This window comes from Pipra filicauda, unplaced genomic scaffold (genome assembly GCF_003945595.2).
Source record: "Pipra filicauda isolate LSUMZ 115617 unplaced genomic scaffold, ASM394559v2 scaffold547_size326079_pilon, whole genome shotgun sequence".
Lineage (NCBI taxonomy): Eukaryota > Metazoa > Chordata > Aves > Passeriformes > Pipridae > Pipra > Pipra filicauda.
In genome coordinates, this window is record NW_024104695.1 from 1,625 (window position 1) to 21,394 (window position 19,770).

A 19,770-nucleotide genomic window follows, 5' to 3' on the forward strand; every position below is an offset into this window, starting at 1 on the left:
GTGAAGAGGGTGATGCTGGGTTGATGGTTGGACCTGATGATCTTAAGGGTGTTTTCCAACCTTAATGATCCCTTGATTTTTATGATTCTATAACAAAACCCTAATTTTTCATGCCCAAGGTTGTGCATAAACTGCTGACAGACTACCTGCTGCTGGAAATCATGGCACCACCTCATTTCCTTGGAATTCTGGAGCAACCTAGGGAGCCTCCTTCTCCTGATCCCACATCCCTCTGCCCGGCAGCGCTCGGGACAGCACAGCCAGCGTGGAAATCAGCCGAGAATTTGGGCCTTCCTTGGGATTTCTGGGAGAACTCACCGATGTCATAGGCCATGAAATCCGAGGAGAAGCACTTGGCCCCGTGGCTCATGGAGGTGTCGTTGTGGGTGTTCCCTCCAAACACCAGCATGGTCCCGCTCACCACCACGGCCGTGTGCAGGTAGCGGTAAAAGCGGCTGTCCTTCAGGATGGTCCTTTGGGAAGAAAAACACAGCCATTAACCAGGTGTCCTGGTTAGAACAGCTGGGCCCAGTTCATCACTGCATGGGTGTAACCCAAACCTGTGGATTCTAGAGCCTTCCATGCCATTGCCCAGAAACTGTTCTCAACAGACCATTTACACCCTCTGCCCAGAGCAGCCCTGACCCCTCAGGCTATAAACTGGGTGTTCAGAGGCCTGTGAGACAGGAGGGTGCTCCTGTCCTCAGTGTGGAACTGTGAGACAGGAGGGTGCTCCTGTCCTCATTCCCAGTGTGGAACTGTGAGATAGGAGGATGCTCTTGTCCTCACACCCAGTGTGGAACTCCCCGCCCTGAGGGAGGCACTGGGCATTCCTGCCTGAACCTGAGGATATATCATCTTGGAATCTTGGCACTTTTTTTTTAACCACTCGTGGGATCCAGGGAAGGACTGTGACCACCACTCTCAACCAGACTGTAATCACCACTCTTGACCAGACTGCACCACCACTCTCACCAACAGGTTTTCCCCTGTCCTTTTACTTTGGACTCAGGGGGCCCAAAGAACACCATTCTGTTCATGCCCCAGGGTGCTGGGTTATACATTTGGGTTTTGTGGGTTAAAACCAATTGTTTGTCTGTATAATTGTACTTATTGTATTATTTTCTTAAATTGTTATTCTGACTTATAATCTCTCCTTTGAGTTGGGTTCATTTCCCCTGCTGATTTACCTTTAAACCAGCACACCAGGCTGAACAGCACCTGGCACAGACAAACCAATCCATAAACCCAAGCTGGAGAAGTGCAGGGAAAGGGGGGATAAAGTGTTTAACTGCTTTTCCTAATGAGGTGTTTAACAACTTCCTTTCCACACTCTCCCATCCCTTCTGTAACTTCATTCTCATCTTCCCATCTGCTTTGCCAGTTTAGAGGAGAAATATATCTATGAGAGTCTCTTTCCAAAGCTATGGATCTTCGTGTCATCAATTCCCTCCCCAGGGATTCTCAACTTTTCACTCTAATGGGGCTTTTGAGCATAGACAGCCTGGGAGGACTCCAATATTTTAGAGTAACTCTGCTTTTATAGCAGCCCAAAGGATTCTTTCACACTGGGCAGCAGCTGCTGCTCAAAACTAACAATCCTGTTTCAAGGAAACCTGTGCAGCTCCCAAAAATGGAGCCCTGCAGGTTAATACCTGCCCAACTCAAGGGCTCCTCTGTGACTAAATCATGGAGAGCACTGATCAAACTGGGCACTGATCTCAGCGTTAATCGAGGGGAGTGATGGCACTGAACACAAAGGGTCATCCTTTGGAGAATTTCCCTGCTGTTCTGAGAGGGTTTGGGTTGAGGGAGGGGATTCTGCCCCTTTCCTCTGGTCTCATGAGACCCCCCTGCAGAGCTGCTCCAGCCCTGGGGAACAACAGCACAAGGATGTGGAGCTGCCGCAGAGAGTCCAGAGGAGGCCCCGGAGCTGCTGCCAGGGCTGGAGCCCCTCTGCTCTGGAGCCAGGCTGGGAGAGCTGGGGGGGTTCCCCTGGACAAGAGAAGGCTCCAGGGAGAGCTGAGAGCCCCTGGCAGGGCCTGAAGGGGCTCCAGGAGAGCTGGAGAGGGACTGAGGAAAAAGGATGGAGGGACAGGACACAGGGAATGGTTTCCCAGTGCCAGGGGTAGGGATAGATGGAATGTTGGGAAGGAATTGTTGGCTGTGAGGGTGGAGAGGCCCTGGCACAGGTTACCCAGAGAAGCTGTGGCTGCCCCTGGATCCCTGGAAGTGTCCAAGGCCAGGCTGGAGCAACCTGGGCTAGTGGAAGGTGTCCCTGCCCACGGCAGGGAGTGGAACCTGCTGGTGTTTAAGGTCCCTTCACCAAGGGACACCAAGCTGAGCACGTGGGTGACAAACCATCCAGAGGGACTTGGACAAGATAGAGAAGAGAACCCATGGGAACCTCATGAGATTTAACAGGGAAGAGAGGGCCTAAAACACTGAAGAATAAAATAAGGGAGCCAATGACAGTAAAAAAAAGCAAAGCTAGAGATGAGCAGCCAGTCCCACCCTCTCTCTGCAGGGCTTGTTCCCCAGGGCTCCCCGGGCTGGCAGAGCCGATGTGACACGAGGAAGTTGGTGCTGCAGCAGTTTGGAAGAACATTGTCACATCTGTGACATTTTTGTGCCTCTTCAGCCAGATTTGCTGAACTGGCTGAAGTGGAGGATCAAATGAACCCACAGAGGAAGTGTGGTTACACTCTGTGCACAAGGGAGCAGGAAGGAAGAGGTTGGAAATTAGTCCCTCGTTATTTCTCTCATCAGCACAGACTCACAGAGAGTTGTTGCAGAAACACAGAGTATTTTAACCCTCAAAAAAAAAAAAAGAGATAGGATGACTCAAATTTCCATGTCTTAACTCAAAAGACAGTCTCGTTTTTGTCAGGAGCTTTTAGAAAGAACTTGAAGAAAATCACCACAGAACTAAGGAGAATGTATTTCACCTCCAAGTCGTGAAGTGAGGCTACAGTTTTTTAATAAAACTCACCTTTGGGCAGAAACAAATCACAGAAGATTTTCAGCTTAAGAAATGAACATTTCGAGGAGTTACAGAGCCAGAAGAAAATGGGGTTGTAATAGAAATTCTTTTACAGTCTTAACTGCAGAGTGAATTATCCCTCACTTGACTGCAGTAACTGCACTCATATGCACAGGCTGGCAAGGAAAAAACCATCAAATATTTCTCTTTTCAGCTTGAATGGAACAACAGATTAAAATGGATTGCTTGGCTCGTTCGCAGCCTTGATTAGATGTGATTATATGATTCTCCATTCATAAAGGGATATAAAAATAAGAGATCCAAGAGAACAGCATCTCTCCTGAACGCAGGCAGACATAAACCACTGTACCCTTCTCAAATCCTCCACCCTCTTGTTCACCAGAGACAAATATATGGGGTGGGAAAACAGGAAAAAGAAGGAAAACCCACTTACCACATCCGGGAATCGACTTCATATTTGTACAGGTCATCTGCCAGCCTGTACTTGTTGGCACTGAAGGCTTTGTAACCTCCATGGATGTAAATGGACCTGGTGTTGGGATCATAAACGCTGCTGTGGCCATACCCCCCCTGCACCAAAGCTCCACTGGTCTGTAAAATGCTCCAGGTATTTGTCACTGAAAAAAATAGGGTGATAAAACACAATCAATTGCTCTCCATTAATAACTCATCAGCAACACAAATTGGGATTCCCCTGACTCAGATCTACACACTGCCTCTATCACCTCCCAGCCAAAAATGTCCTCCTTCAAGGAGTTTGTTGTCAAGAAGGACTGAAAAGTATTTTTAATTAGAGCAGAAGTAGCTTTTTCACGGTCATTTATTACGTTTTTGCAGGCAATCTAAGTAAACGAGAGATAAAAAATAGAGAAGTAATAGATTGCATTCCAGTGACATGAAAATGCCAGCACTGGGACCTGGTTTGGAATGGGACCCAAGAGTACTTTTACTTTTTATGTATGTATAAATATATATATATAAAGCCAGACAGCACTTGAAGCCAAGTCTGACTGTGAAGAACAGGGCAGTTAAAAACTAATATGTGATTAATGGTCCTGTATCTCACTCACTAAAATAACATTGGTCTGAAGCACTTTAGACATAATGTAACAGCAACTGGAATAAAAATGCCAAATTACACAGCAAATCTCCATAGTAAGTGCAGAATGAAACCCTGCACAGGCTTCCCAACTCCAGGGCAGAGCTGGCACATAAAAAACAAAGGAATTGGACAGTGTGGGAAAAACAAACCACTGCCCCACACGTCCTGGTTCTCCCTGGATCTCTCCAAGAGGAAGAAAACTCCCTCATGTGGACACCAGAGAAGCAGCTCCAGCAAATTCCCTGGATCAGGATGACTGGAAGACAAGGATAACAGGTTCCAAGGGCAGACAGAGCCACTATTTTTGAGAATAACCAGCACATTCCTGCTGTGAGCTTCCTGTGCTTAACCAGGATCCCTACCTGGTCTGTGGAGCCAGGGATGTGACTCCATTTCAGAGTTAGGAGGGAATTCAGTTCACTTGGAGAGCTTCCTGTGCTTCACTAGGAATCTCTGGATCTTAAAATCACCCTCAGAATCTTAAAATCATCATTTCTATTCCCAGAGATAGGGGGATCAGACCATACCAGGGATATGGGAATCCAGAAATCCATCCCCTGTTCACCCTAAGCCCCTGCTTAGGCGACACAAGGGGCAGGTTAAGCAGGTGTTTGGTCTGAATGAAAAAAATTCTTACGGAAAAAAATCTGATTAAAGAGATAACTTTCAGAAGTGTTTGTTTTACCAGAGGGAAAGAGGAAAATACAGTTTTTCCCCCAGTTCTCCTGCTCTGTTTCTCCACTACAGATTTTTTTTTGCTTTCGGGAGCTACCCCAGGGTGTGAATCATAGAATCATAGAATCACAGAATCAGCTGGGTTGGAAGGGACCTCCAAGATCATCCAGTCCAACCCTTGATCCAACCACGCTGTGGTTCCCAGCCCATGGCACTGATGCCACATCCAGTCTGTCCCTAAACACCACCAGGGACGGAGAATCCACCCCCTCCCTGGGCAGCCCATTCCAATGGCTGAGCACCCTCTCTGCAAAGAAATTCTTCCTAATCTCCAACCTAAACCTCCCCTGGCACAGCTCAAGACCCAGCCCTCTTGTCTTGCTGATGGTTGCCTGGGAAAAGAGACCAACCCCCCGCTGGCTCCCCCCTCCTGTCAGGGAGTTGCAGAGAGTGAGGAGGTCTCCCCTGAGCCTCCTCTTCTCCAGGCTCAACAGCCCCAGCTCCCTCAGCCTCTCCTCACAGCACTTGTGCTCCAGTCCCTTCCCCAGCCTCGTTGCTCTCCTCTGGACCTGCTCCAGGACCTCCATGTCCTTCCTGAGCTGAGGGCCCAGAACTGGACACAGCACTCCAGGGGTGGCCTCACCAGCGCTGAGTCCAGGGGAAGAATCACTTCTTGGACCTGTTGGCCACACTGTTCCTGAGCCAGGCCAGGATCCATTGGCCCTCTTGTCCTCCTGGGCACACTCTGGCTCCTGTTCAGCTTCCTGTCAATCCAAACTCCCAGCTCCCTTCCTGCCTGGCTGCTCTCCAGCCCCTCTGTCCCCAGCCTGTAGCGCTGCAGGAGGTTGTTGGTGAAGTCGGAGGCCGCTCGTTTCGACAAATATTAAAAGCTCAAGAACTGCCAAACCAAGGCAAAGCTGAGGCAGGGAGGGCCCCACTCACCCAGGTTGTACTCCTGGACGTTGCTGATGTAGCCATAGAGGGGGCAGTGGCCAAAGATGACCAGCATGACGGTGCTGTTGTCCCGCAGGGTGACGATGTGGGCCGAGTGTCCCACCACGGCGTATTGCTCCTTGGCCTTGGGAGCCACCTGGGCCCAGCTCTGGTTGGAGATGTGGAACACCCACAGCTGGCTGCTCACGTTCCCCGTGGCATCAATCTTCCCTCCATACATGTAGATGTTGTCCTGAAAAAAAGGCACACGTGGAAGAAGGCCAAGGGATTTCGGAAATAGGTACGGAACGAATTGCTGGTCTGAGGCAACCGAAAAGACTTGATGAAGTCTCCTGGAGAGGGACTTTGGATAAGGGATGGAGGGACAGGACACAGGGAATGGCTTCCCAGTGCCAGAGGGCAGGGTTAGATGGGATATTGGGAAGGAATTCCTGGCTGGGAGGGTGGGGAGGCCCTGGCACAGGTTGCCCAGAGAAGCTGTGGCTGCCCCTGGATCCCTGGAAGTATCCAAGGCCAGGTTGGAGCAACCTGGGCTAGTGGAAGGTGTCCCTGCCCATGGCTGGGAGTGGGACTGGATGATCCTTCATCTCCCTTCCAGCCCAAACCATCCTGTGATTCCAGGATAAATTCCCATCCTTTCAGGTTGTTCAAGTGCTCTGTTTGTGAACGCTGCTGTGGGGGAGTTTTTGAGTGTTTATAATTAAGCTTTGCTTAGCCTTGCACCTGATGAGCTAATTAACATTCCAAAAAACCAAAGGTCAGGAAAGGATCAGCTCATTTCCTTTCCAAAGCCTTTGCCATCCTGCTCTCCCCCAGGGCAAGGCATGAGGGGGAGAAAGGCAGGTAAAAGCATCAAATCCACTTGCTGTGGGTGCTGGAAGAGCAGATTCACAGTTTTCCTGCAGGAGCAGAGCAAGTTCCAAAAATCCCTGATTCCCCAGCTCTGCTTTGGTGTCTTGGACAACAGAGCACATAAAAATATTTATGGGATCCACACAAAAGGCAGCTGGGAAGCAGCTGAACTCCAGCAAACTCTGCCTCAGGCGTGTCTTGCCAGCACAGACAGCAAAGAGGAGGAAATAATGGACTCACTGACCTCAGACAGCCCTAAAATCCCTGGAAAAAGGGCAAACAAGGAACACACAAGCAAAGGCACCACAGACTTCCCAGGACAGCAGCTCAAGGATTCTCTGGAGCACGAGCACACAGCCTGGGCTAACCATGGACAAGCCTTGGAAGGAGAAATGCTTCTCCCAAACACGACTGATCTGGGATAAGGGGTGGGAAGCCAGGGGGAAGAAGGGAGAAATCAGCTGGCAAGTGAGTTTGGAATTCTGAACTTACCTCGTGTAATGCCAAGGAATGACCATATCTCATCTCTACCGAGTTCACAGAGTTGTTCAGGGGAAGCCACTCCTCAGAAATAAGATCATACCTGGGTAATAAAAACTGAATTAACCTCCAAGGAATAGGTATTAAAGCTGGGGAAGTTATGGCTTGTCCTTTTCAAGATTTGGGGGGAATTATTTACCAAAAGAATATCATGATATAAATTATTATTTACTAAAATAATAAATCCTGCCATGATTCCAGCATGCACAAAGCTCCCACAAGCTACTTATGGATTAAAAAACCCAGTCCAGCCTGCTCTGTTACTCAGCATTCACATATTGATTTGCTTTATCCTGTGTCCTTTCCAATGCAAATCCAAGAGTTAATGAACTGTCTATTAGCCTGTGGCAACCAACACCACATCATCCCTCAAAAAAGTCTAAAAACTTCACACTGACTCAGGTAAGTTCCAACTACTTGATAAAAAAACAACCCTGTGAGTGCTCAAAAAGCACTTTTTAATTATGTTTTTGCCATTCAAGCTTGAAATAACACAAACCCCCAGCCCTGAAAATGGCCTGTGGCTCTTTATTTAAAATAATGCACTGTATCTGTCAGGCTTAGAGCCTTGTGAGATAAAATCATCCCTGAGAAAGTGTTCAACAAAGCCATAGGGCATCCCATTAAAAAAATGTGTGTTTTCAGCTCCTCTTTAATTTCCCCTACAAGAACTATTATCTCTGGATGTGAGTGCAGAACACACAGTTCCCATTTAGGTACAAAGGGAGGTACAAAGCCATGCCTGAAAAAAAAAAATCCAGCTTTTGCCTAGTTCTGCCCCAATACCATCAAGCTTGAGGGGAAGCCTGAAAAACTGATGGTTTTTACGAGGGATTTCCCAATTATTACTTGATGTTTTAGTTACTGTTAAATCTCCTCCAGTTGCTGCTTAAATTTCCTCATCCTAAATGCCATTCCCTGTTTGTATCCCACCCATTATGGAAAACCATCCACAGTGATCAGCAGGTGTTAATTAAGGAGCCAAAGCCTCTGAAGTCACACAAATAAAACATAAGGGCTAAAAACTCCGAAGCAAAACCCTCCTTTAATCCGAGATATAATTCAGGAGGTGGCCCAGAAACGCAGAGTGAATATTTCAAAGCTGTCAGACACCGATGATTCAAAAACTCACTGAACATCAGGAACCTTCCACTTTTTCTTCTCCCAAATTAGCACCCCCTTGGCAGCGTTTCCCCACGTCTCAAAACGTGAGCCTGGAGGTTTTTATCCAGGCTGGTTTCCCCTGGAGATGGAGCCAAAGCAAAGCACACACTCCTAAAAATAACTCCCAAATCTGAGCTCCTCTCCTTTTAGATTTTATTATCTGGGTTTATACTCACGCCAAAACCTTCTGAGAGTCAGAGTGATTGAAGACATAGCCCCCAACAATCCACATCTTGTTGTCATGGATGACAGTTTTGTGGGATGCTCTGGGAAGTTTGGGAAGAGAATATTCCTCCCGGGTCCAAAAGGACTGGTTTGCAGGAACAGGAATTGAACAGCCAGGACCTGGCAAAAGAAGGTTTAAAAATGAAGTTGTTTGGGTTTTTTTCCCCCAAAGCCTGTGTTTCACCTCAAGTTCAATCTCCTGTCAGGGCTGTAGTGGTTGCATTTAATGTAAGACTAGTTTTTACATGTCAGGATGTCAATGCAAAGGAAAAATGTGTGTTCAGCCCAAATCCCTGCCAAAACTGGGGCTGCTCAGCTCAGTTGGACATGAGAATGAGGAATGTTGTGTGTTCAAACAGCTGAACTATGGCTCAAATTTGCTTTAGGTGCACAGGAAGGAGGTTTAAAGTTGTTACCTGATGCCTACAAACCACAGGCTAGTGCTGCTGTGCATGGGGGCAAAGTTGCTTTTAAAAGCATTTTGTTAAAAATCACACAATCCCAGAATGGTTTGGGTTGGGAGGGATAATAATGATCATCTTGTTCCACCCCCTGCCATGGGCAGGGACACCTTCCACTAGCCCAGGTTGCTCCAAGCCCCGTCCAACCTGGCCCTTGGACACTTCCAGGGATCAGGGGCAGCCACAGCTTCTCTACCCAACCTGGGACAGGGTCTCACCACCCTCCCAGCCAGGAATTCCTTCCCAATATCCCACCTATCCCTGCCCTCTGGCAGTTTAAATGCTTTATCCTGAGGTGAATCTTCTCTCTGAAGTCAGGAGGTGAAGGCAGTTGCCTGGTAGGGCTTGGCTTTGGTAGCCTGTCCTGGGGACTCCTGCAGCCAACAATTCCTTCCCAATAACCCATTTAACCCTGCCCTCTGGCACTGGGAAGCCATTCCCCCTTGGCCTGTCCTTCCATGCCTTGTCCCCAGTCCCTCTCCAGCTCTCCTGGAGCCCCTTCAGGCCCTGCCAGGGGCTCTCAGCTCTCCCTGGAGCCTTCTCTTGTCCAGGGGAGCCCCTCCAGCTCTCCCAGCCTGGCTCCAGAGCAGAGGGGCTCCAGCCCTGGCAGCATCTCCATGGTCTCCTCTGGGCTCTCTCCAGCAGCTCCAACCTTCCAAATGGAGTGTGATCTTTTAATACTAAAAAGCAGATACTCCGTTCCCGGTCGAAACGCTAACACGTGTCACTGGGAATATTCCCACATACTCCCAATGAATCTGCCAGTGCCCCACACGGAAAATGCATCCCAAAACTTCCCTCCATCCCCTAGGACACTCACCTTGCCAGCCTGGGGAGCACAGACAGGCCTTGGAGTCATTGCTGTTGCAGTGGCCCCTCTCAGGAGCCCCACAGTCCTCGGTGCAGTAGGGAATGTCACAGGCTTCCCCCTTCCAGTATTTGGCACAGTCACATTCCAGGGCCTTGGTGCTGCTGTTGAGTTTGCATTCCCCCCGGCCAGAGCAGTTGTTGGGACACATATTGAAACTGGGAACAGCAGGGAAAAGAATTTGTAAGGAAGGAAGAGGATTCCCAAGATTTAGTTGGTTAATAAACCAAGATTTATTAACTGAATAATGTTAACACAGTTTTTTCCACCCAAACCAAGACCCTGGTGGGACGGGCCTGCAGGGATTTGCTCCCTCCCCTCAGGAGTCAAAAGTCTCAGCTCCCCTGAAAAAATGATCAATATGATTTTTAGCCACTTTTAATGCAAATGAACCGCCCTATAACGCCCAACAGCAAGTGAGGAATTTAATCAGCACACGAGGCCGTTGTGGTGTCTGTGCAATTTAGCCTCAAAGTGCTCACAATCAGGTGCTATTCTGGGATCTGCTCACCAAGGGAACACGCTGGAGATGAATCCCAAGACAAAGATGTGCCTGGTTCGAATCCTTTCTGATTTTATAACATCTGCAAGCGTAGCTGAGATGTTATAAAATGCATAAGATGTTATAAAACCAGAGGCACCCCTGGTGAAGATCCAAATTTAGAGGCCACATTCACCTCCAAGGCTCCTGTTTTTGCTGGTGTATCAACCAGTATAACTCATAAATGGGGATTACTGCCCATTATTCTCTCTGTCACTGGTCCAAGACCATAATAATTTATAATAATTTCACAGTGTTTGCTGAGTACCTACACCCAGTAGTAACTGTGAGGACTGTTAAAAGAAACAAATACACCCTTTAATCTACTCACTGCAAAAACACTACGAGGAAAGCTAAAAATCAGACCACGAAACAGCACTGAAAAATTGTTTAAAATGATCAAGAAAGTGAAGAATGAAAGGAATATTATCCTTGAAGACAGTATTTCAGTGCAATGGTGCAAATCCAACAGCTGGCAGTAGATGGAGTCCTGGTTTACAGGATAAGCCAGGCTTGGAAAACGCTGCTCCTTCAGCTCCTCTGCTTCGAGCATCTTTGTGAAGGCTTCTCGTTTTTTCTGGAGCTTTCAAGGGGTGCTGGATGTCCCTCGTTTCTCAAATAATCTGGTTTTATGTGGATTATCAACCACATACTTACGTGCTTACTAAGGATAAAAGCACCAGGACAGGTGTTAAAAAAACAAGCTTCTCATTTTGAGAAAAACTCAATTTTTGCAAAACAGTCGCTCGCGACCAAAGCTTTTGCAGTTGATTTTTTTTTTTTTAAAGGTGAGAACTCCTGCATGTTACCCCCAAATTAAACCTCCCAGTGTGGCACAAACATCATTTGCATTTGTAGGAGCAAAAAAAATTCAAAGCTCGTGATCCCCACGGAAGCAAAACATTTCATCTCTGAGTGTGACCACACTGAGATCATTGACTTCAAATTAAGACCTTTCTAAAAGCAGTTGATGAATTAGGCAGAACCCCAAAATTAGTTTTACAAAAGCTCATCAGCAAGGACTAAATATGTCAATGAACAGAAAGCACCCACCTATAATATATTTATAGTATATATAATATACTATATATTTTATATAGTATATGGATCATATGATATTTATATTATATATTTATATATTATATGAATTGTATAATATTTATATATTATATATTTGTATATTATATGAATTATATAATAATTATATATTATATAATTATATATTATATGAATTATATAATATTTATATATTATGTAAGTATAATATATATTATATAATTTGTATTATATGGATTATAAAATATTTGTGTATTATATATCTATATATTATATAAATTATATAATAATGATATATTATATATTTATATTTTATATTAATTATATATTTATATATTATTTATTTTTATTTTATATGAACTATATAATATTTATGTATTATATATTTATATATTATATGAATTATATATTTATATATTATATAGATATATTATATAAGTATAAATAATATCTATTTATGTAGATTATATATTATGTATTTATATATTATATAAATTATATAATAATTATATATTATATAAATATATAATATATTCAAAGTATGAATGAAAGAACACAAAAACATTCCAGACTAAAAAGAAGCCAAATTGAGGGATTTAATCCAAAAATTGAATAAAAAAGAGCATCCCAAGGATGAGGATCTTCAAGAGCAAGTACAGCCCGGTGTTCCAAGTGAAACTGTGCTGATGGAAAAGTGTGTCTGTGCAGAATTCCCTCTGCAGAACACACAGGCATGCACAAAACACATCAATCCTGGTTGATTAAAAACGGGATCAAACCCATTTAATAACATAAAATAAATAATAGGATGCCTTTGGGGGCAAACATTCACCCCCACAGCTGCCAACGTCGAGCACATCCCAGTCACTGACTGCTGCAAAGGGTATAATAAAAGAGAAAAATCTAATTTCAAGTGTCTGCTCATAATTACACACTTCAGGGCAAGTGATGATTTCAAGGAAAAAGGTGAGAAAAGAGGGAAAATTCTCTTTTTGCTCCACCTGCAGCACGGCTTTGGGGTGGTGCCACTCACTTGTAGGTGATGTTGAAGCCCGTGAGGTTATAGGCAGCATCACTGAAGAAATGTAGGAGAGCATATCCAGAAGTAGCTACAACCTCAGGGACTGTTTCATTGCTGTCCTTCTCAGGGACAATGAGACCACTGGAAAGGAAAAAGAAAATCAAACACCGTTAAAAGTAATAAAAAAAGGGAGCAAAGCAACAACAGTGCATCGGTATGAATAAAACAATTTCAATTCAATGTACTTGCATTATGTGAAGTATACTGACTTTGTGGAATCATAAATAAATGTATTTGAAGTATTTAACCTGAGTGAGCTTGAAGATGTGAAGAATTCCAGTTATTCCTGTCAAAAGCCTTTCCCTGCCTTGTTATTCTGCCATGATTTAAGCAGGACCCACTCACAAACAAAGAGGCACGTTTGGAAACAGAAACCAGTGTGTCCCAAAAGAGTAAAATCTGTACTACCAAGCCAAACTAAAGGTCTGCTGTGCCCAGGGTGTCCCTCCTGGGTCTGGGCTACAGCAAATTCTTAGGAAAGGCTGTGGCAAAGCAATACAGAGCATTTTGGTGATGTGTTCTCCAGCTTCCAGAAACCCAGTTCAGGTGCTTTGACCTGGAGAACACACCCAAGTCAGCACAGTTAAATAAACCATCCATCCCTGCTTCCATCCAATTCCTTTCTCAATCATTGGTTACCCTTTTCAGCTGGAAAACCTAGAGTAGGGAGGTCAAAAATTTACCTCTGCAACAGCAGAGAAAGGATTATTTTACTCGTTTTACACTTGCTGCCTCTTGGGCTCCTTTTCCAGGAGAAATACGGACAATCAGCCACGGAATCATGGAATGGTTTGGACTGGAAAGGACCTTAAAGACCATCCAGTTCCACCCCCTGCCATGGGCAGGGACACCTTCCACTAGCCCAGGTTGCTCCAAGCCTCGTCCAGCCTGGCTCTGGACACTTCCAGGGATCCAGGGGCAGCCACAGCTTCTCTGCCCAACCTGGCACAGGCCCTCTCCACCCTCCCAGCCAACAATTCCTTCCCAATATCCCATCTAACCCTGCCTCTGGCACTGGGAAGCCATTCCCCCTTGTCCTGTCCCTCCATCCCTTGTCCCCAGTCCCTCTCCAGCTCTCCTGGAGCCCCTTCAGGCCCTGCCAGGGGCTCTCAGCTCTCCCTGGAGCCTTCTCTTCTCCAGGGGAACCCCCCCAGCTCTCCCAGCCTGGCTCCAGAGCAGAGAGGCTCCAGCCCTGGCAGCAGCTCCGGGGCCTCCTCTGGACTCTCTGCAGCAGCTCCACGTCCTTGTGCTGTTGTTCCCAGGGCTGGAGCAGCTCTGCAGGGGGGTCTCACCTCAGACAGGGGCAGAGGGGCAGAATCCCCCCCTGCCCTGCTGCCCACACTGGGGGATCAGCCCAGGGCACGGGGGGTCCGGGCTGGGGCATCTCCAGCCTCTCCCCCACCAACACCCCCCAGTCCTTCTCCCAGGGCTGCTCTCCATCCCTCCATCTCCCAGCCTGTTGGGATACTGGGATTGCTCCAGTCCAATGCACTTGGCCCTGCTGAACCCCATGAGGTTCCCACACAGTCCCACCTCTCCAGCCTGTCCAGCTCCCTCTGGATGCCATTCCAATCCCTCAGGGTTGTCAACCACACCACATCTTCCTGCCACCCCTTCTCTTACAAAGCTCCACCCAACCCATCACATCCACATTTTTGGTTTTTTCTGTCAGCCTCTCACACTCCTGACTCCCATTTCATTCCCCTTGCTTCACACTTCTGGACACCTCTGGCTGTTTCTCTCACCATTCCAGGCTCTGTAAGATCCTTCTAAATTTTCAGTTAATCAAGATTTTAGTTTTCCAGGGTCAGCAGAGAGAACTGAGGATGGTGGGCAAGATTATTTACAGTATTCCAGCCTGGACACAGTATGGTTTTATATTATTGCCAAAATAACTGGAGTAAAAATAATGCAGAGCAGGAGATTAAATGAGTTTTGAAAAAAAAAACAATTACTACCTATTTACCTATTGCACTGAGCAGGGAATGTTTATTTTTAATTTTACAGAAGCCTGACAACAACCAAATGAAGTTAATTCTTCCCTCACACGAAGGACATCAGAGCAGGTGTAAATTGGAAGTTTTTGGAAGTTTTTAAAAGCAGAGCACAACGTCAACCATCCCCTATCCACAGTCAGCTGCTGTTTTCCTGTACAGATCCATCTTTCCAAAGGAAAAGTCGAAGCTTTGTGACCAGGGGAGGCTCCCAAGTGTCAGAGAGGAGCGTGTCAGGCAGGGAAAAGGAGGAAGCTCCAGCCACTCTTCCAGGAAAGCAGCCAAGCCTGGTCCTGTGCTCTGGACTTCTGAGTATCCAAGGCCACCACCCACCAAAAAGCGACAATGAAAAGAATTTTTCCCCCTTGAAAAGGACTCACTTTTCCTCTTTTCACATCTATTCAAAATAGAAAGCAAATGTGGTGGAAGGCAGTTCCCCAGGAACTGTAAATGAGTTTCTCTACCCAAGGAAAGCACCCAATTATTCCCAGTATCCGCTCATACTGCCTGGAAAGCACTTTTTGGTGACCTGAATTAAACAGTGTTGTGCTCAGTGAATAGCCCAGACACCCAGTGATCCTTTTTGCTACAGATTTGGGGCTGTTTGCACTCAAAAAATCCCAGATGAAGTGTTAACTATGGCATGGTCACCCTGCAAACTGCACAACAAGCCTTGTTGTGGACACAAAGATATCCTTCATTTTACCAACAGGCCATAAAATCGCTGCAACCTGATCCCATGTTTTGGCAAAACAACTCCAGCACCTTTGCTCAATAAACATTTCCTTGAGAGGAAGGGAAGTTTCCAACCCTCCCTCCCTTTCAAATCTCAAGGATATGGGATTAAAATGCAAAATCAATTCCTGGAAGAGGTGCCTGTTTTATTCCCAAATTTAAAACTTCTGATCTGAAGTTTATCTCTCCCAAAAGATCATCTCCCACAACACTAAAGAGCAAAAAAAGGCCTAATCAACTTCTTGTTGGGTTCATAATATTCCTTTGTAATGGGAACTGCAGGATGGTGCTTCTGCTCCACAGGAAAACAGACATTCTGAATGTAATTCAGGATAAGGAAAACTGCAGCTCAGGGACAAGAAAAAAACTCCTTTGTTCTGGTTTCTTCTTCAGCACTTCTCTCTGATATTACAGGGCAAAATAACTGGAAGGCCCTGGAGAGGGGGAATAACAGCAGTAAAGAAGAAAAGTAGAGAGAAGACAAAAATCCCCCTCAATAATCTTTCCTAATAAAGCACTATCACAGGACAATTACCTGTTTTCTCGTGGAAATCTCAATTTTGGGATTTGTTTGGCAAGAACACAGGTACCTCCATGGCTGATGTTCTCAGCACATCTCCCAGCTGCTCCCTTATTTCCATCCTTTCCTGTTGTCTAAATAACTAAAGGGACATTATCCCACCTACACAAGTTGAAAACAACCCGAGGAAAATTAATCACGGAATCTCAGAAGGGTTTAGGTTGGAAAGGACCTTAAAGATCATCTTGTCCCAAACAAAACAGGGACACCTTCCACCAGACCAGGTTGCTCCTGACCTTGAAAACTTCCAGGGATGGGGCTTTGTAATTCCTTTCAGTGAAAGCCAATGGACAGAACACAACACAAAGATAAGGATCAGATCCTTGAAAGGCCAAACCTCCAAAACCCATGAATAAATCAGCACAGCACTGCACAAACCAGCACAAACACAATTTACACTTTCTGCCACGACAAAGAATCCAACAGGCAGACTCAGAATGATACAGGATTATGCAAAACTTCCTTTAAACTCTGCTCCAGACTCCCTGAGCAGCTCTGCTCTGGCCAGGATTAGGCTGTTTCACAACACGGTCGCTTTTATTTCCTCTCATAAGGTTTCAAAACATTTCGCAAGCGCTGCTACTCCAAAGCAAACAAACACTCCTACTCAGCACGGCTGCCCAGTGACAGCCAGGAAAGGCAAACCCCAGCTTCCCACTGGAATTACTCCTCTTTTTCTGTCAGCTGGATGTGTGGAGTCAGTGGCACGGTGAAAACAATGTCACAGGATCGTGGATTCATGGAATGGTTTGGGTTGGAAGGGACTTTAAGGATCATCCAGTTCCACCCCCCTGCCATGGGCAGGGACACCTTCCACTAGCCCAGGTTGCTCCAAGCCCTGTCCAACCTGGCCTTGGACACTTCCAGGGATCCAGGGACAGCCACAGTTCTCTGGGCAATCTGTGCCAGGGCCTCACCACCCTCACAGCCAGGAATTTCTTTCCAATATCCAATTTAAACCTACTCTCTCTGTCCATGTGAAGCCATTTCCCCTTCTCCTGTCATTCCATGCTCTTGTAAATAGTCCCTCTCCAGCTTTCTTGGTGGCTCCCTGCAGGTACTGGAAGGCCACAATTAGGTCCAGGAGACCCAACTTCTCCCCTACACCCCAGAAAAATGGGAATTATTTAAAACAAAAGGCCACTCCTCTATTACTGTCCCTGGATTTGCTCTGTGGGCATCACGGTGCTGGTGGATTCCTCATTTCCTCCTGAGACACAACCTGTCAGAGATCAAAGGCATGAGAAGCTCTGCTGAGAAGAAAACAGGAAAAAGTGGGAATCACAAAAGGGAAGGCAGAAAATACAGAGCACGGGAGTCAAAGCATGAGGGTGGTACTGAAAAAAAACAGCTTTGCAATCTATCAAAATCCAGTGCAAACCTTATCCTAATTTTTAAATGCTCTGATCCATCTGGACACACCTGTGCACAAAATGACACCATTTCTCTCTTATTAAAAACCATTCCATGCTCCTCACCTATCCTGGGAACTGCAAGAGTAAAAATAAACCAAAAATAGATGTTACAAGAGGCCAACAATAAATCAATGGTGAAAAATAAAAAGGGGAAATAAGGAGACACCTCAAATTTATTTTCTGAAATGAAGCAAGATGACTCCCAAACATGGACTTTTAAGGAAATAAAGCCATTGGAATGACACTTATTAAAAAAAAACAAAACAGAAGAAAGATTCATTACAGAGTTGGGAACAGCCCAAAGCACAAAATTCCTTGAAACCATCTCCTCTCATACAGACAGGCCCAGCTGCTGCAGCACCAGCACAGGGAACCCTGGCCAGGGGCAAGGGTCCTCTGGATCAGGGGGTTTGCCCCAAAAACCTCCTCAGTTCTTATAGGATTGCTGTCATCGTGGAACCATGGAGTGGGTTGAGTTGGAAGGAATTTTCAAGATGATCTCATTCCATCTCCCTGCCATGGGCAGGAACACCTTCCACTAGCCCAGGGTGCTCCAAGGCCAGGTTGGACATTTCCAGGGATCCAGGGGCAGCTTCTCTGGGCAACCTGTGCCAGGGCCTCCCCACCCTCACAGCCTGGGAAATTCCTTCCCAATATCCCATCTAACCCTGCCTCTGGCACTGGGAAGCCATTCCCTGTGTGCTGTCCCTCCATGCCTTGTCCCCAGTCCCTCTCCAGCTCTCCTGGAGCCCCTTTAGGCCCTGCCAGGGGCTCTCAGCTCTCCCTGGAGCCTTCTCTTCTCCAGGGGAACCCCCCCAGCTCTCCCAGCCTGGCTCCAGAGCAGAGGGGCTCCAGCCCTGGCAGCAGCTCCAGGGCCTCCTCTGGACTCTCTCCAGCAGCTCCACGTCCTTGTGCTGTTGTTCCCAGGGCTGGACAGGTGTGCCCAAGGCAGCAAGGTGGGTTATCATTTTTGGCAAAGAATTGAAGGGACCAGAGGAGGGACAACCACGTGATGTACGAGGGGAGGTGGAAGAATCCATGGAATCACAGATTGGGTTGGCTTGGAAGGGACCTCAAAGCCCATCTCATTCCACCCCTCTGCCATGGGCAGGGACACCTTCCACTAGTCCAGGTTGCTCCAAGCCCTTTCCAGCCTGGCCTTGGACAGTTCCAGGGATCCAGGGGCAGCCACAGCTTCTCTGGGCAAAAAGGAGGGAGGCTTGTTTAGCCTGGAGGGTCGAGGGCTGAAGAAGGGTGAGATCTAATTGCTGCCCTCAACTACCTCAGGAGAGATTAGAGAAGGAGATGCCACCAGAGGTTCACAGGATCAGGCAACACACTATAAAGGAGATTCTGATTAGACATTAGTATTAGATTTATTATTTATTATCATTTCTTAACATAAGGATGGCTCAGCACTGGACCACTGACCCACAGGATCAACAAGATCTCCATCCTAAATAGGAATTCCCACCCTGACTGGGCAAAATCTTGAGCAAAGGGCTCTGAAGCCGGACCTGCTTTGAGAGAGGGATCAGAGCCTTCCATCCCAACTCACCCCTACACTCAGATTTGGGGGCTCAAGTGCCACACTGACCTGCAAGGAAAGGAAGGGGAGCTGCTGCCATCTCCTGAGGGAACAAGGGCTCACGTGGAGGCCACCAGGACCATCCCCCTGGCACCTGAGCAGAGCCAGCGGGAGCTCCCGGGCCTCGGCCAAAGGTCTTGCACAACAACAGCCGGGTCTGAAGAGGAAAACACCCCCCACCAACCAGTGCAAAGTGAAAACAAAGGTGCAAAAGCAGCTCTGGTAAATGTTTAACAGGGAGTAAAGTCACCAACAAACCCAGCAGAGCTCACAGATGCTGCGTGGAGTTCATCTAAATCAGCTCTGGAGTTTATCTGACTCAGGATAATTCTTTGGATTTGCTTCTGGATTTGTTTTCTCCACGTTCTTTTGTTGCATATTTTTGAAGCAGCAGCACATTGACACAGTCTCATTTCACAAATATAAACCAGTAAAGATATTTTTAACCCTGTTTAATATAAAAAAGCTCAATGTGCAGGACGAGAGAGCCCTGGGGGGCTCTCAGGCTACGAGGAGTTCAGCCTGTGCAGACACTTGGACTGTGTAAATGTTGGCATTATGCAAATATTTATTGCTGTTAAAAATTGATAAAACCAATTTAAAGCTTCCCCACAGTCCAGTGCTGAGGATTTCCAAGATCATCTTCTATTCAGGGTAAATATCATCTTGTGAACAAACACAAATGAGCATCAGAAGGTCAAGAAAACAAGATGAGAGCAGGGAAAGAACTGAGGGAACTGCTCTAAAAAGCCAGGGAGGGAACAAAAACTGAGTTTAGAGAGGGAGGAATTTATAGTGTTTATCAACAAGCTCTGAAAGTTTAGAGTGTCCAACTCAATCCTGCAAATGCCCTGGCAGGGTGCAAAAATAATGGAGAAGGAAATGCACTTATTGTGAATAATGAATTTAATACAACCCCCTAAAATTAATAAAAT

At 46.4% G+C, this 19,770-nt stretch overlaps 1 protein-coding gene across 1 annotated transcript in view; it reads right to left on the bottom strand.

Moving 5' to 3' along the window:
* Positions 1-226: 226 nt before the first annotated feature.
* The window catches only part of LOC113996066 (attractin), a gene marked incomplete at its 3' end in the record, with an annotated part of 63,933 nt that continues 44,389 nt past the window's right edge, over positions 227-19,770 (bottom strand). The window contains exons 4-10 of the mRNA XM_039387247.1: positions 12,476-12,604; positions 9,798-10,003; positions 8,468-8,636; positions 7,080-7,170; positions 5,724-5,967; positions 3,438-3,621; positions 227-473 (exon numbers count right to left, since the gene is read on the bottom strand). Of these exons, the coding sequence (XP_039243181.1) occupies positions 227-473; positions 3,438-3,621; positions 5,724-5,967; positions 7,080-7,170; positions 8,468-8,636; positions 9,798-10,003; positions 12,476-12,604 (1,270 nt within the window). The remainder of the gene's footprint in view (positions 474-3,437; positions 3,622-5,723; positions 5,968-7,079; positions 7,171-8,467; positions 8,637-9,797; positions 10,004-12,475; positions 12,605-19,770) is intronic.